The sequence below is a fragment of the Gouania willdenowi genome, chromosome 9 (assembly GCF_900634775.1).
Source record: "Gouania willdenowi chromosome 9, fGouWil2.1, whole genome shotgun sequence".
Lineage (NCBI taxonomy): Eukaryota > Metazoa > Chordata > Actinopteri > Blenniiformes > Gobiesocidae > Gouania > Gouania willdenowi.
In genome coordinates, this window is record NC_041052.1 from 41,092,531 (window position 1) to 41,109,495 (window position 16,965).

The 16,965-nt window shown below is 36.2% G+C and overlaps 1 protein-coding gene across 1 annotated transcript in view; it reads right to left on the reverse strand.

The window, feature by feature from the left end:
* arid3c (AT rich interactive domain 3C (BRIGHT-like)) overlaps positions 1-16,965 on the reverse strand; it is a 77,786-nt gene that overhangs the window by 22,501 nt on the left and 38,320 nt on the right. The window contains exon 3 of the mRNA XM_028458138.1: positions 3,022-3,094. Coding sequence (XP_028313939.1) covers positions 3,022-3,094 — 73 coding nt within the window. The remainder of the gene's footprint in view (positions 1-3,021; positions 3,095-16,965) is intronic.

The window sequence follows — 16,965 nt, forward strand, 5'->3', positions numbered from 1 at the left end:
AGTGACATATGATTGTAGATGTGCCGATCATTACACAATCATCCAAACACACAGGCTCAGGTCCAATTCAAAAGTGACATTAAATTAAAACACATACAACTGATTTTTTTCTACTATGTATGCATTTGTCTGTAAATTAATTTCGGTTGTAGTTTTTTTTGTTTCCCACCACTCTGACTGATTTCGACACCAGAAACCATTACATTAAACCTTTTCACACTCTGGAACTGAGCATGTGCGACCGGGGGGGGGGGGCATAGGTCAGAGGGATATAAACATAAACGAGCTCGTCCACTCTGTTGATATTTCCAACCTAACATGTGATTCCAGAGATCGTTAGTGTTTATTTTATTAATATTACACATATTCAGACTAGAGGAGGTCACCAGGGTTTTCTGCTGATGTCACTTACAGTCAATCTGAGCACTTTTAAAAAGCGATGGAGCAGCTCAGCAGCAGAATGGAAGCAATGTAGTCTCCTTGCTTCCACACAGGTGACCCCTGGTCTCCAGCGGGTGGAATTTGGACTCTACCCGGGAATGACGCTCATATCTGAGCACTTTAATAAAACATTTTTTCTCTGTTTACCTTTATTGTTGGTAGTTTCTTTTTTGACTTGTTTAATTGTTTGAAGAACTGTAATGTGTGTTTGAGTTTTTGTATTATTATTATTGATGGTAAAGCGAGATTTCTGAGTGTGAAAAGCACAGTATGAGTTCTCACTTTGAAAAGGTAAATTCACGAGGTCCACCATTCACTAACCAGGTCCATGATTATTTTATTAAGTTATTATTTCAATTCAATTTACAAATTTGAAGGAAGTGCACAAGATGGACACTAAACAGGCCGATAAGTGAAACCTCACTGATCAGCTGATTGATCACTGTTGAAAAGTCAGGAAAAACCTGAATTTTTAGCTCGTGTGCAGCAGTAGCTTTAGCATCATTAGCTTTAGCAGCATTAGCTTTAGCAACTAACTCGCCATTTCTACCTTGGAGACCGATGACACGTTTCCGCAATTTTTTTCTTTTGCAGAATCAAAGGGGAAAAATAATCTAAATCTCTGTCAGACACTGTTTACATCATCAGCTATGGCGAGTTTATCCCTCTTGACCTTTGACCTCATGCGCGAGTACTGAACGAGAGCGAGAATGTGAAAAGGCTTACTGTATATCTGCAATATTTACCTTTTTATACTTAAACATTAAACTAATCAGCTACATTTGCTGAAGCTTTGATTAATTCAAATGATTCTATGTTTATTTTTTTAAAGCATCATTTAGACAATTATCAATTATTTATCATCTATCTTGATCATCTCAAAGAACATATAAAGAAGTCGTCTCGTGTGTTTTTTCCCATGGTTTTGTGCTAATGTATCATAAGTCAAAGACATAAAACAAAAGCAAAAACATCTCAGAGATCTAAGAAAAAAGCACAGAGCCAAGAATACAACATAGCTCAGCATGGCACGCTAACGTTGTGCTCCCAGAATAAACTGGCATTGTGGTCACATTGGTTAACTTCCTCATATTATGAAAAGCTCTAAAAACAAAATCTATTTCCTCAATAAATCCCCAGGAATCCTTAGTGGTAGAAACATCCTGTAAAACACCAATAAAACAACATCGTTTCATAAAAACATCCAGTTTCACTTTGCTCCACATTTTTAGAAGTAGTTTATTGGTAAAATTATCATGTACAATATGTGTCAAACTCAAGGCCCAATTTGGCCCTCAGGAGACAGTGAAAATAACAGTGAAAATATTAATAATTGTGTAAATTACCAACTAATCCAGTTGTAAATTGTTGTTGAAAGAACTAAATTTTTCCAAAATTCATGCAATTTTTCTCAAGTTAATTGACAAAATCTTCCAAAATTAAACAAAAATTGGTCCAAAAATAAACAAATCAAAAGACATTTAATAATCTGTCACATATTGATCAGTTATTGTTGACGCCTTCCATAATTTATGTCTAATTTATAACTGGAAGTGCAAACGTGAGAACATTTATGTTGAAATGACCCCTGATCTAGCTAGAAATGCTCCTTCTCCTCCTCCTTGTATGTTTGTGAAACATATAAAATACTTCCTGACTCAGGGGTCCCCAACACGATGCCCGCGGGGCCCAGATAGCCCACATTGACCATGTGAGGGGCCCTCACTAATGAGCTCCATCTAAAATATCATTTACTATCCAGCCAACAACTAACAAAGATAAATACATGAGAGATGTAATTAGTACTTATAAATTTAAAGTTTTAGTATTAAATTAAGCATCTTTAAATGTTTATTTTAACTGAAACATTGTGACAAATGTTTTTTAAGTGATGCAGTAGATTTGGTGTATGAGTTACATTATGTTATGTTGTGTTGTGTATAACATAATATAATAAAAACATAATATATGTAAGATATATTTTTAAAAACGCACGGTGGATTTTCATAAAATATGACTTAATTATTACATTTTAGAAATGTTACATGTAAGAGATTTTTTTTGCACTATTATCCTATGTTTTTTTTTGCACTATTATGCTATGTTTTTATTGTTTTTTTACATTATCATCCTGTTTTGGTATTTATTTTTGTTCTTACTGTCTGCTCTTTTATTGTGTTGCGGCAACATGTTAATTTCCCCTCTGGGGATATAGGTCTATTCTATTCTATTCTATTCTATTCTATAGGTTAAGTTCAAAGTTGTTTGTTAGTAGCTAGTAAAATAGGAAGATGATCATTTTCTATGAAATGTTTTGAAAATGAAACAATTGCATAAATTAGGAGAAATAAAGTGTTACATGTTGAAACTTAAACCTTTATAAGTTACTGCAGTAGCTTGATTATAATCTTAGCTTCTAATTAAAATGAAACGTGTCTGTATTCTAGTGCTTTTCTAACTGTTAGACCTTCACACTATCCACTACCTATGAAGTAGCTACAGTTTCACAAAGCTTGGTGACCTCTGCTCTAACTGAACTATCAACTTTTGTTCACTCTCAGAGAAAACAAAACCACATACCTCGTTTCTGCATGAAACTGAAAAGATCATCGAGGAAGTCTTTGCGCTTTTCATCTTCGTCCAGTTCGTACAGCTGTGGAGGAAACAAAGAGACCCTGAAATGGTTCATTGTCACAAATCACTAAGTCAACATGGGTGAGTCTGAGTTAGACGTCCAGATGTTTACAGACGTGCAAACGGGCACAATGAGTTCCTTCAGGAAAACCTTGAGCTCAGTGAATGAATGCATCAAATAGCAGCTGTCAATCATCACTGGGGGGGGGGGGGCATACACCGTCAGCACAATGACAACCACAGCCTGAACAATATCAGGAAAACGCTTGATGGTCTGAAATAGTTGGGGTTTTTTTGCATTACAGAGCCATTGTACGCACGCACACACACACACACACACACACACACACACACACACACACACACACACACACACACACACACACACACACACACACACACACACACACACACACACACACACACACACACACACACACACACACACACACACACACACACACACACACACTGAACAGTCCCAAAATTATCAGGAAAATGTTTAAACTAGTGGTGGGACTCAATTAAAATAATTAATCTAATTAATTAGAGACTGGTGTGAATGAATAATAATTTCTGTAACGCGCTTTGAGTCTCCTTTAAAAAATTATTATTATTATTATTATAATTGTTATTATTATTATTATTATTATTATTATTATTATTATTATTATTATTATTATTACTACCCTTTATTATACAACTGCAATTTATTTGAAGTGATGGTCGTACACATTTATACCCATAAATGCAATGGGACTAATTATTTGCATAATTTATTTCGGTTTTGGGTTCGGCCAAGAATGTTCATTCTGTTGCATCCCTAATTGTATTATTATTTATCTAATTGGATTAAGATGATAATTATGATCATTAATAATGACTAACACTGAGTGCTGTTGTTGAATCCATCCATCCTTTGGCCCACAGCATGTTCTAGTTCCTTATTGGCAGATCCATTATGCTCCTCATCCTGGTCTTTTCTATTCACTGGGGCAGCAACAAGTCAAAGAGCCTTTTAAACCAGCCAGAAACAAGTGATGGACACATGTTAGTGGCAATGTTCACTTTCAGTGCGGACCGGAGCTGCTTTAACAGGCCCAGCCGATCAATAGTGGAAGACAGAGGGGTGACCTTTGGAATCAGTGGGGCCAGTGAGATAATAACTGATCATTTACAAGTGTATTAGCTGTCCCCAGTTTTAAAGCACCAGTGCAGGTCAGCACTCAGGAGGAAACCGGAGGTGGGTGCAGCGTGTTTGTGTTGGGGGGGGGGTGCTGCTGTGAATGGCTGCATTGCAGGGGGTCCGTGGTGAGGCGATATCGAAAGGTAAAGGAACAGCAAGCCACGGCAAAAATGTTAAGTGCCCAAATGCACAGGAGACGACAATGTAGAGGATCAATGGGGAGGCCCACGCAGCGCACACACACACACACACACACACACACACGCATACAGACAATGATGGGCATGTGGAGGATACAATACACACACACACACCTTTAATAACATCAGTAAATAGTTTCAAAAACATCTAAGTTTAGTTTTTCAAAAATAGGAAACAGCTTTGAGAACGATAGACTTTAATTCATCACATGATCATTACATCACAATCCTATAGTTCAGTTATTGATATAAAGAGTATTGATACATCTACTGAAGTACAAGTACTGTTACTTGATTGAAATCATGTTCAATTACAAGTAAGTTATAAATAAAATACTCAAGTAGAAGTAAAACGTAGCTGAATTAAATAAAACTCAAAGTAAAAGTTACTTTGTTTATTGTTGATAATAAATCTTGGTACGAGTCCCTTACATACAGTAAACATCTCATGTAGAAACTTAAAAAGGAAGAAACCAAATGTACCACAATTGGAACTATATTTATTTTACACAAAGGCATCTGTATAAAATAAAAGGTTTGTCAAAATGTACAATTTAAAAATAAATAAATAATTAAAACCAATGAATTAAATTCAAAATAAAAAAAATCTCATTCTCTAAGTATAGATAGATTTATGAACTCTAAAAATAAGAAAATAATCTCTATTCAATGCTGTTTTGGTGCCATGCATTACGTGTAATTTGATTGGTCAGCAATGATTGTTGTCTGGTTATTTGATTTTTTCTAGTTTCACAAAGTCTGTTGATCATTTTAAAACAAAAAATAATAATTTACTCACTAATGATTTAGCATATGCCTCATCTCCCTCTAATTTGATCAGCTTAGAGCTATGAACATAGACTGTTCACATCACTAATGATTAGTCACAGATATGCATTGGTTTTTAGGAAAAACGCTCTGGAAATATGAAAATATACAATTTTTTACTATTTTCATTGGCCCATGTGGTAATGTAAGAAAACATCTAATCTCTATTTTTATTATATATATATATATATTTAAACTATAAAGCAGTGTTTCTCAAATGGGGGTACATGTACCCCTAGGGGTACGCGATGGCACTACAGGGGGTACTTGAGAGAGACAGAGAGAGGAAAATGAACCAATAAATGCATTGTTTTTAGTTAAAAATGATAATCATACTAAATATTACCAGCAACTCGCAAAACAAAAATAAGAGACAAATATACTGAATAATAAAAAAACAAACAACAAAAAATAATATATACACAGATTTACACCAAAAACACACAAACACTGAGAGAGAAAAATACTTACTATTACCAGCAACACACAAAACAACAAAAAACACACTAAATAAGAGAAAAACGAACAAAAGGATATAAGAAACAACCAAAAGACACTTAAAGCACACACTGAGACTAGCTTAAATAATACCAACAACAACACACAAAAACACACAAAAGGAGAGAAAAATATACTGAAAATTAAAAAGAACAGACAACAACAACACAAAACACAAAACGATGATAGAAATGATTTTAATTACAGCATGAACACGAAAATATAGAGGTCAGCGTTGGTCCCACATCAGGAGGGAAATGAAAGAAACTATAGAAATAAATCTATTCAGGAGGCATTAAATACTGTTTCATTCTATTATTTACAAAATGAGATTCTTTACAATGTGTGTTATCACTCATTCATTCCGTCATTATTATCTATAGGTGTTGTTTCATAGAATTTTGAGCATAATGTGGTCGTCAGACAAAGGGGGACTTGAGCCACCACTGGTATGAATGTTACTCTTTCTCTAAGTGACTTCTTCACTTTTATTTACAACCCCAACTTTGTGTTATTTCACCACACGCTGATAATGAAAATCCTTTACATGAGGTCATTGTAGTTTGGCTCTGTGTCTAATAATCATTTATTGTTTCTTAGTGTTTCACTAGTAACGTAAAAATAAAAAATAGCTGAGACTGAAGTGCGTGCGTTCCCGTAGGTTTAATTCAATACGTTTTTAAGAGTCACAGCAGGTTTTTTTTTTTTTTTAATCATCAGTCATCACATAGTCACTGAGGAACATTCCAGTCACCTAAAAGCCTGTTTAATGAGCTTTTGTTTGTTTGCTCCTAGTGTGTGTGTGTGTGTGTGTGTGTGTGTGTGTGTGTAGTAGCAGTTAAAGAGCAGGCAGGCTGCAGCACGCTGAAAGACACTGGGTTTATCTGACCCTGGAGGCTCTCAGGGTGTCAGTCAGCAGGGTCAGCTGAGGCTGATGGACACTTTTGGCTTTTCTCCTCGCTAACCAGCCATTGTGGAGACGGAGATGTTACGGATCCAGTGGAAATCTGTTGTTAGTGACCATAAACTGTAAAAAGAATGGACGGGACAAGCTCCCCAGTGGAGTGAAGCTTTTCTTTTTAAAGCTCCCCCTGCTTACTGGCAGCAGTAAAACAGCGTCAGATTTACAAACACAATATATGGTGGACGCACTTCTAGGTGCATCGAGAGGTCCCGCTGCCCGTCCCGCACCTCCTGTGTGGCGTGTTTTGAAGCTTTTGGAGATGGTGTTGTAGTGACGTGGTGTTGTAGTGACGTGGTGTTGTAGTGATGTATTGTTGTAGTGACGTGGTGTTGTAGTGACATGGTGTTGTAGTGACGTAGTATTGTAGTGACGTATTGTTGTAGTGACGTGGTGTTGTAGTGACGTAGTGTTGTAGTGACGTAGTGTTGTAGTGACGTAGTGTTGTAGTGACGTGTTGTAGTGACGTAGTGTTGTAGTGACGTAGTGTTGTAGTGACGTAGTGTTGTAGTGACGTGGTGTTGTAGTGACGTGGTGTTGTAGTGACGTGGTGTTGTAGTGACGTGGTGTTGTAGTGACGTGGTGTTGTAGTGACGTAGTGTTGTAGTGACGTAGTGTTGTAGTGACGTAGTGTTGTATTGTTGTAGTGACGTGGTGTTGTAGTGACGTGGTGTTGTATTGTTGTAGTGACGTAGTGTTGTAGTGACGTAGTGTTGTATTGTTGTAGTGACGTGGTGTTGTAGTGACGTAGTGTTGTAGTGACGTAGTGTTGTATTGTTGTAGTGACGTGGTATTGTAGTGACGTGGTGTTGTAGTGACGTGGTGTTGTAGTGACGTAGTGTTGTAGTGACGTGGTGTTGTAGTGACGTGGTGTTGTAGTGACGTGGTGTTGTATTGTTGTAGTGACGTGGTGTTGTAGTGACGTGGTGTTGTAGTGACGTGGTGTTGTAGTGACGTGGTGTTGTAGTGACGTGGTGTTGTATTGTTGTAGTGACGTGGTGTTGTAGTGACGTGGTGTTGTAGTGACGTGGTGTTGTAGTGACGTGGTGTTGTAGTGACGTGGTGTTGTAGTGACGTGGTGTTGTAGTGACGTGGTGTTGTAGTGACGTGGTGTTGTAGTGACGTGGTGTTGTAGTGACGTGGTGTTGTAGTGACGTAGTGTTGTAGTGACGTGGTGTTGTAGTGACGTGGTGTTGTAGTGACGTGGTGTTGTAGTGACGTGGTGACGTAGTGTTGTATTGTTGTAGTGACGTGGTGTTGTAGTGACGTAGTGTTGTAGTGACGTAGTGTTGTAGTGACGTAGTGTTGTAGTGACGTAGTGTTGTAGTGACGTAGTGTTGTAGTGACGTAGTGACGTGGTGTTGTAGTGTTGTAGTGTTGTAGTGACGTAGTGTTGTATTGTTGTAGTGACGTGGTGTTGTAGTGTTGTAGTGACGTAGTGTTGTATTGTTGTAGTGACGTGGTATTGTAGTGACGTAGTGTTGTAGTGACGTAGTGTTGTATTGTTGTAGTGACGTGGTATTGTAGTGACGTGGTGTTGTAGTGACGTGGTGTTGTAGTGACGTAGTGTTGTAGTGACGTGGTGTTGTAGTGACGTGGTGTTGTAGTGACGTAGTGTTGTAGTGTTGTAGTGACGTGGTGTTGTAGTGACGTAGTGTTGTAGTGACGTGGTGTTGTAGTGACGTGGTGTTGTAGTGACGTAGTGTTGTAGTGACGTGGTGTTGTAGTGACGTAGTGTTGTAGTGACGTGGTGTTGTAGTGACGTGGTGTTGTAGTGACGTAGTGTTGTATTGTTGTAGTGACGTGGTGTTGTAGTGACGTGGTGTTGTAGTGACGTGGTGTTGTAGTGACATAGTGTTGTATTGTTGTAGTGACGTGGTGTTGTAGTGACGTGGTGTTGTAGTAACGTAGTGTTGTAGTGACGTGGTGTTGTAGTGACGTAGTGTTGTAGTGACGTGGTGTTGTAGTGACGTGGTGTTGTAGTGACGTGGTGTTGTAGTGACGTAGTGTTGTAGTGACGTGGTGTTGTAGTGACGTGGTGTTGTAGTGACGTGGTGTTGTAGTGACGTGGTGTTGTAGTGACGTAGTGTTGTAGTGACGTGGTGTTGTAGTGACGTGGTGTTGTAGTGACGTGGTGTTGTAGTGACGTAGTGTTGTAGTGACGTAGTGTTGTAGTGACGTGGTGTTGTAGTGACGTAGTGTTGTAGTGACGTGGTGTTGTAGTGACGTGGTGTTGTAGTGACGTGGTGTTGTAGTGACGTGGTGTTGTAGTGACGTAGTGTTGTAGTGACGTGGTGTTGTAGTGACGTGGTGTTGTAGTGACGTGGTGTTGTAGTGACGTGGTGTTGTAGTGACGTAGTGTTGTAGTGACGTGGTGTTGTAGTGACGTGGTGTTGTAGTGACGTGGTGTTGTAGTGACGTGGTGTTGTAGTGACGTGGTGTTGTAGTGACGTAGTGTTGTAGTGACTTATTTCGTGACAGGACTGTAGGACCCAGATGACAACAGGAAGCCAACACAACTACGCTGTGTATAACCCAGCGGGCTATGACTGTTACTATAGAGACAGGAATAGAAAGGACTTTGCTTGGAGGAGGGTTAGTGAGGAGATCGGTGTCTCGGTAAGTTATTTAATCTTTTCACCGGCAACAGAGAAGCCCCTCCCCAAAACGCGCTCAATGCGCTTTCTTCACAACTTTTCTCACAGAGCGTCTTCGACCCTCGGTGACACGTCTGATTCAATGAGCACAAGCGTCCAACTGCGATTTTGACGGCCAAAAAGCGTCAGGTGTGAACGCAGCATAAAGTTAAAATACGCGCGCATAATTTTTTTCCAAAGCTAAACTCTGCTGTGATCATTAGTTATTATCATCCGACATTGTGTTCAAGTGCTCATTTTTCAGGTTAAAAAATGGGATTTTGAATGATTGTCAGCCGTAAATGTTGCCCCTAAGAACGTTGAGTGGGAACAGCTACAGTGCACGCCCACTGTTAGTGACATGTGACATCACCAAAACGTCACCATTCTCAGTCAATAGCAAAATTTTATTATAATAGCCGCCAAATTTTAATGCTTTGACCAAAATGTCAAGAGTTGGACGAGAATCAATCAACAACATTACTTCATACCCAAATACATTTGTGTATGAAGGTTTTGGGGTTCAGGTAGTTTTCAAGAAAAACGATATGGTTATGAACAACCTGCATCGTGTAGGTTAAGGAATTGACTTTTAAAAGCAATGCTGAAGGTGTGCTGCAGTGTCTGGTCCAGTAGATCAGTGGTTCTACAACTTTTTTGGCTCAAGTACCCCCCTTTCTCCAAGTACCCTTTGTCCGACCACAACATTTTGCTTAGAAAACTATCGAAAAACAACTAATGAGTGATGAACATTTTATATAATATGATTTTGTAAATAAGTGGAAATAAACAGTATTTAATGCAGTGGTTCACAACCTTTTTTGGATCGTGGCCTCATTTTGATATCAAGAAATTTTAGTATTAATCAAAAAAAAAAAAAAAAAAAAAAAAAAAAAGAAAGAATTTCTGGCAACTCAAGAAATTTTTTTCTAGAATCAGTTTTTGATCCTGTTTGAGTAGATTTATATTTCACAGAGTGAAAATATAAAAATACAGTTGTTTAAGATTGTGGGTTTTAATTTAAAAAAAAAAAAAAAAATTTAAAAATGTAAAAAATTTATTCAAATTTTTCTGAAATTTCAGGTGACCCCCATTTAAACTCCTGGCGACCCCACTTGAAGTCCCGGCACCGAGGTTGAAAATCACTGATTTAGTGGCTCCTGAATAGATTTATTTCTATAGTTTTTATCATTTCCGGTCAATAGTACAAGGTCATAGTCTGTGTATATTAATTAATAATTAGCCTATCGTTAGCAATGACCAGCTATTCTAGTCAACCCTCCATGTTTGATAGAAACTCTCCATTAGCATCACCTCAAAGGCCCACATGGCCTCCAGCCACAAGGTCCAGTAAATCACAGCAGACACTCAGCTCCTCCTCCTCCTCCTCATCATCATCATCATCATCTGCTTCTACTGTCACATCAGAGAGAGAGAGATTAAAGATAACTAAGGCTTTTCTCTAAGGCCTCCTTTAAAGAGTCATCTTTGTGACATCTGCACACTCAGCACATTGCTCTGTTGCCACCATTGCATCAACCCAATGTGTCCAGACCCAAATAAGCAAACTCCTTGGACCAATCAATGATAAATAATAAATGATCAATCAATAATCTTGTCGGTAATTTGTATTGTTTTAAATCAGCAGTAAATGTCATCTTTAACTCATTGGGTGCCATTCACGTCTATAGACGTCTATAGACGTGAATTGTGTTTTTCAGCTGGGGTTGCTAGGAGACAGAATCTGGCGTCAAAATATTCTGTGGGTCTTTAAAAATGAATCAAAATGCTCTAAAAAGGCTGGCACTGACTTAGTTAATTAACTATAATAACTGATCGTTTGATTTCTCAATGTAAAAACCTTCTAATTAACGACTAATGTTAGATATAAACTTTTTAATTTCTGCCTGGCTCAGATAAAATGTATGTTTTTATCTTTTGATGTGTGACAGCTAACGTTTTGAAATATCTTATGTAACATAACAAAAGAAGACACATGGCTGAAACCGCGCACCATGCCAAAGGGACCAGATAACGACTAAATAATATAATTACATAAAATGATGAAGGATGGGGGTACAAGTCACTGATTGGCTTAGAAAGTTTCACTTAAAGCTTTCCTCGAGCTGCTTATTGGATGAACATCACCTGGGAGGGCCAGGAACAAAAGGGGGCGGAGCCGCAGTCAGTCTGTTTGGTGTGGATAAAGTGAAGTTAAATGTGTTTTAAATATCATTTGAAGGTGTTTTCTTTGCTTTTCTCTCTTTGTTAGAGTTTAATATCTCCTGTTAATGACAACGTATAACTTTACGATAACATTAAACACAAAATCTGTAATTTGGTTGTGTTTGTGTCTGCATGATGGTGACACACACTAGCCCTCGTTTAGCTACAGTTCAGGGGCTCGCGCTCACCATCCTGACTCGGCTACTTTTTCATGAACAAAATGTATAGAATTGTCTTGATTAAATAGCATAGATTTATGCTTTTAGGCTGTGGATGAGTAGCATTTAATTTAAACCATTATTAAGCATTGGTTAAGTTAGTTATTGAGAATTTAATTCAAAACTCAGCCTGAGTTCGTACAGAAATGCTGTTCACTTCCTTCGTTATTCTCTTCAACAGAGCGTTTAAAATGAGCTCCTTAGATTCCAGTTTATTTCTTTGGCAGTGTTTGTTTGACCTCAGTGGGCGGGGCTTACAAACCAGGAATATTTGAGGGCATAACATGTTAATAAAGATCCAATTCAGCCGCCGCATTTATCAACACCCGATCAATCGTATGCTAGGATTGGTCAGATACTAATATTTGATACGACACATTGTGAACTCACATTTGTTTCACACACTGAGTTTCAATCAAGTTCTACAGACTTTTGATGAATGCAAAACAAACATTTTGAGCTTATTTATTAACTACTATGAACAAACCGTTAAAAACACAAAGAGGACTCAAACAATGTGTAGGATTAAAGATGATCACATTACCCAGAGGCACCTGCTCCATGACAAACACAGGTGGAACTGGGATTATATCCAACATAATACTACACACTCCGCTATCTGCTGACTCACACAATCAGAAGCTCCGTCATCACTCCAGTCATTGTCACCATCACACATGAGGATTATTTTAGGTTCTTTGTTGACGCACGATTACGATTCTAAATGGGAGGTACGGGTCCAACAGAAGGCCATCAAATTCTTCACCCGTCCCTCCCTCAGGACCACTCACGTTGGCAAATGATGATGAAATGCTTAGATAGTCAATAATAAATTGTGATAAAAGTTAATTCATTTCATCTACAGTATATTTATTTGGGGCCACATAATTGAATAAAATCAAAGTATTTAATAAAATAAATCAGTGTTTGTGCTGGACCTGCAGTTTATTCATCTTTGCACTCACACATCTTTAATTTAAAGACTTCATATTTCATTTGCTGCTTTTTAAACTCAGCTCTCCTACATTCATTGTGTTGAACACGCACAAAATCCTCATTTTAATATACAGCTGTCTAGGGCTGCCCGATTATGGCCAAAATTATAATAGTGATTATTTGGATAAATAATGTACTCACGATTATTAATCACAATCATTCATCATGTCTATATTTTTAATGAACAAACAAAATGTGAACAGAGTGCGAAATTAAAAGCTTTAAACAAGATAAATGATAAATAACAAAAACAAAAAACAAAAAAAAAAAATTTACTTGAGAATTTCAATTTCACAGAGAAAAACTGCTTGAAAAAATGTCAGCGTACAAAGAAGTGAACTGATTTGTGCTGCAGATAAAGAAATAACACATCCACACAACATTTGATATTATTTCATTTAAATCTTAGTAAATCAGGTCATTATCAGACATCTGATTTCAGATCCATAACTTCCAGCTGATCAAGAAAGACACTTTAAAATAGGGAAGTTTACGCTACCATCAGAGGCCTTTAACCTCATCAAATTAGTTGAAAATATTTAAACATAGCAATACAATAACTAAATAAATACATAGAGCACTACGTTACAGGTTTTCAAACATGTCGACCTCCTGTGTTTATTAGGGATGTAACGATTCACTCAACTCCCGATACAATTCGATTCACGATACTGGGTTCACGATACGATTCTCTCACGATTTATTTTACAAAATGGGACTGTAGACAATTGATGATTGAAAATTATTCAATCATTTTTTTTGGGAAAAAAAACTAGAAAATACTGTATTATTTCCCTTTTATTTTCATTGTCAAAAGAATCCCGTGATAAACTATTCAGAACAATGCAATTTAACTAAGAATAAATCTTGAAAGAAATAATTAAAGGAATAATACAAATGAAGAAGAAGCTTATTAAATTAAATTCTGGTTCTATAGTAAACAATGCAAAACTGCATAATAGTTATTTTTATTTTTAAAAGTGGAACTGAAAATGTATTATGTGCCTTAACAATTGGATTTAAAAAAAAAAACAGTCTGCACTGTATTTGCGTCAGATATTTGTTTGAACCAGCAGAGGGCGCTGGTAACCCAGTGGTCGGTTGTAATGCAGCTAATCTGTGCAGTGAAGAAGAGATGCTATGCTAGCAGACACAGCTAATAGAAAAACGTGACTTTTACAGATATTCACTTAATATAACATATATTATTTCGGTGCTAAAGGGGTAGCAGATTCCGCCCGCCACCTCAGCATTTAGACAAGAGAAGGATAAATATATAGCGCCCTCTGCTGTTTAAAAAAAGTACTGCGATTCAATTTTCAGAAAATCGATATCAACCGTGATACATATGAATCGATTTTTAACTGCCTTACAATTAATCGTTACATCCCTGGTGTTTAATGTGCATTTTATTGCATTCACAGCTTCTAAATCACCTCAAGGTTACATAGAATGGTTGGTAACACTTTACTTGAAGTTTTATACTTAAGGCTGACATTACGCTGCCATTATCTGTCATTAGCATTAATAAGGTGTCATAAAGGCTGTCAATAAGTATCGTTAGTTACCCTAACCCCATTGGATCTCTCCACCTAACCCAAAAAACTGCCAACATAGCTCCAAAGGTGTCATAATTTAGCAAACAACACTTAATGACAGCCTTCATGACACCTTATTAATTCTAATGACAGATAATGAAAGCGTTAACAGGAGTGGACTGGCCAACTGGCATACCAGCCATTGACCCGGTGGAACGGTCTGGTCCGCTACGTAGTTTTTCTTTAGTTTCTATGTAAAAGCGCGTGGAGGCAGACATGGTAACAGATGGTTAAAAACGGTCCAAAAGTGGCAAGAAAAGAGTGTCAAGTGACTAAAATAGGCCAAAAGCAGTTAAGAGTGGCCAAAAAAATGGGTAAATAAAGAGGAAAAAAGGTCGCTTAAATAGGCAAAATGTGGCAAACAATAGTGAAAAAGGGCAAAAATGTGGTGCAAAAAGAAAAAAGGAAACAAGTGATATTTATTGGAGAAAAGTGACCTTATTTGGATGAAAAGTGACCAAAAAAACTAAAGAAAGGGCAAAAATTAGATAAAAGTGTCAAAAAGAGACAAAGAATAAGAAAAAAATGATATTTATTGGCAAACGGTAGCTTAAATCTGAAAAAAGTGTCAGAACATTTGAAAAAAAGGGCAAAAATGGGACAAAAAAGTTGCAAAAATGGCCAAAGGGTAAAAAGGGGTTAAAACGTTTTCCATTAAAGGATTTCTGGGAAAATAATAGTTAAAATTAAGACAGAAAGAGTCACATGTTGAGCATCACTGACCTAATAACAGCTTCTACATGGTTTCACTGACAATGTAGTGATAATATAGTAATAATATAGTGATAATGCAGTGATAATACAGTAATAATATAGTGATACTGTAGTGATAATATAGTGATACTATAGAAATAATATAGTGATAATATATTAATAATATAGTGATACTATAGTAATAATATAGTGATACTGTAGTGATAATATAATATAGTAATAATATAGTGATACTGTAGTGATAATATAGTAATTATATAGTAATAATATAGTGATAATATAGTAATAATATAATGATAATGCAGTGATAATATATTAATAATATAATGATAATATATTAATAATACAGTGATACTATAGTAATAATATAGTGATAATATAGTGATACTGTAGTGATAATATAGTGATAATATAGTAATAATATAGTAATAATATAGTAATAATATAGTAATAATATAATGTTAATGCAGTGATAATATATTAATAATATAATGATAATATATTAATAATACAGTGATACTAAAGTAATAATATAGTAATAATATAGTGATACTGTAGTCATAATATAGTCATAATATAGTAATAATATAGTGATAATATAGTAATAATATATAGTAATATATAGTGATACTGTAGTGATAATATAGTGATACTATAGTAATAATATAGTAATAATATAGTAATAACATAATATAGTAATAATATAGTGATACTGTAGTGATAATATAGTAATAATATAGTAATATAGTGATACTGTAGTGATAATATAGTCATAATATAATATAGTAATAATATAGTGATACTGTAGTGATAATATAGTCATAATATAGTAATAATATAGTGATAATATAGTAATAATATAATGATAATGCAGTGATGATGTCGTGGGCTGGTCTGGACACAAAATGCCAGTGATGTATTTTTGTCCCAGTCCACCTGTAGAGTGATGTCAGCGCTACGTATAAAAAGTGTGACTGTTGAGCTGTCTTTGTTAATTGGGTTTATGATCGTCGTAATGTAGTCTTTATGACATTTTGTGATAAATTATTTCTAAAATCTCATTTTTTCTGAGATCCAGTAGAAAGTAGAACATTCCTCCCTTTATTCATGACTCAGCAGAACATCATCTTCTACTAGCCTGTGTGTCATTCACACACTATCAGCTTTTGTTTGAGTCCACACTCAAAGTAAATCTTGCTCTCAAACTATGTGGAAAGTATGGAGATGAAAGCTGTTTGCTCACCTGAAAAGGTTGATCAAAGTCCAACATGAGAAGGACATGAGCACAGCACACATGGACCAGAAAATATGAGAAAAACAACAAAAACTCAAATAAAAAACATAATATATTCATCCGTCGTTGCACATTTACAAACTGGTAAAAGAGTGGTTTTAAAAATGATAGAGAGAACAGTGTCGTTACAAATTATGTGCACATTAGTCACATGAGTGTCCATAACGCTGAGTCAGCTTTAACAATGTGTTTTTAAAGTTCATATTTCTGAACCATTGAGTTTAGGAGCCAAATATGGACCAGTTTAATCTGAAGTGTGCCACAGATTTTATGCAGGAAAACAAGTAATTTCAACATAATGTACCTTAGTTTGCACATCCGCGTATAATTGATATAGAAATATTGTAAGGAACTAAAAATATTCAAGCAATAACTTACAGAATTTTATTCAAATTTCGTTGATATTTTTTGCCATTTTTTTGTATTTAATTTGGGTACATTTTGTGGATTAATTTGAAAGAAATTGCAAAATTCATGGAATTTTATTGAATTTGTGTCATTGGAGGAGCTGAGATAGATATAAATGAATTATTTG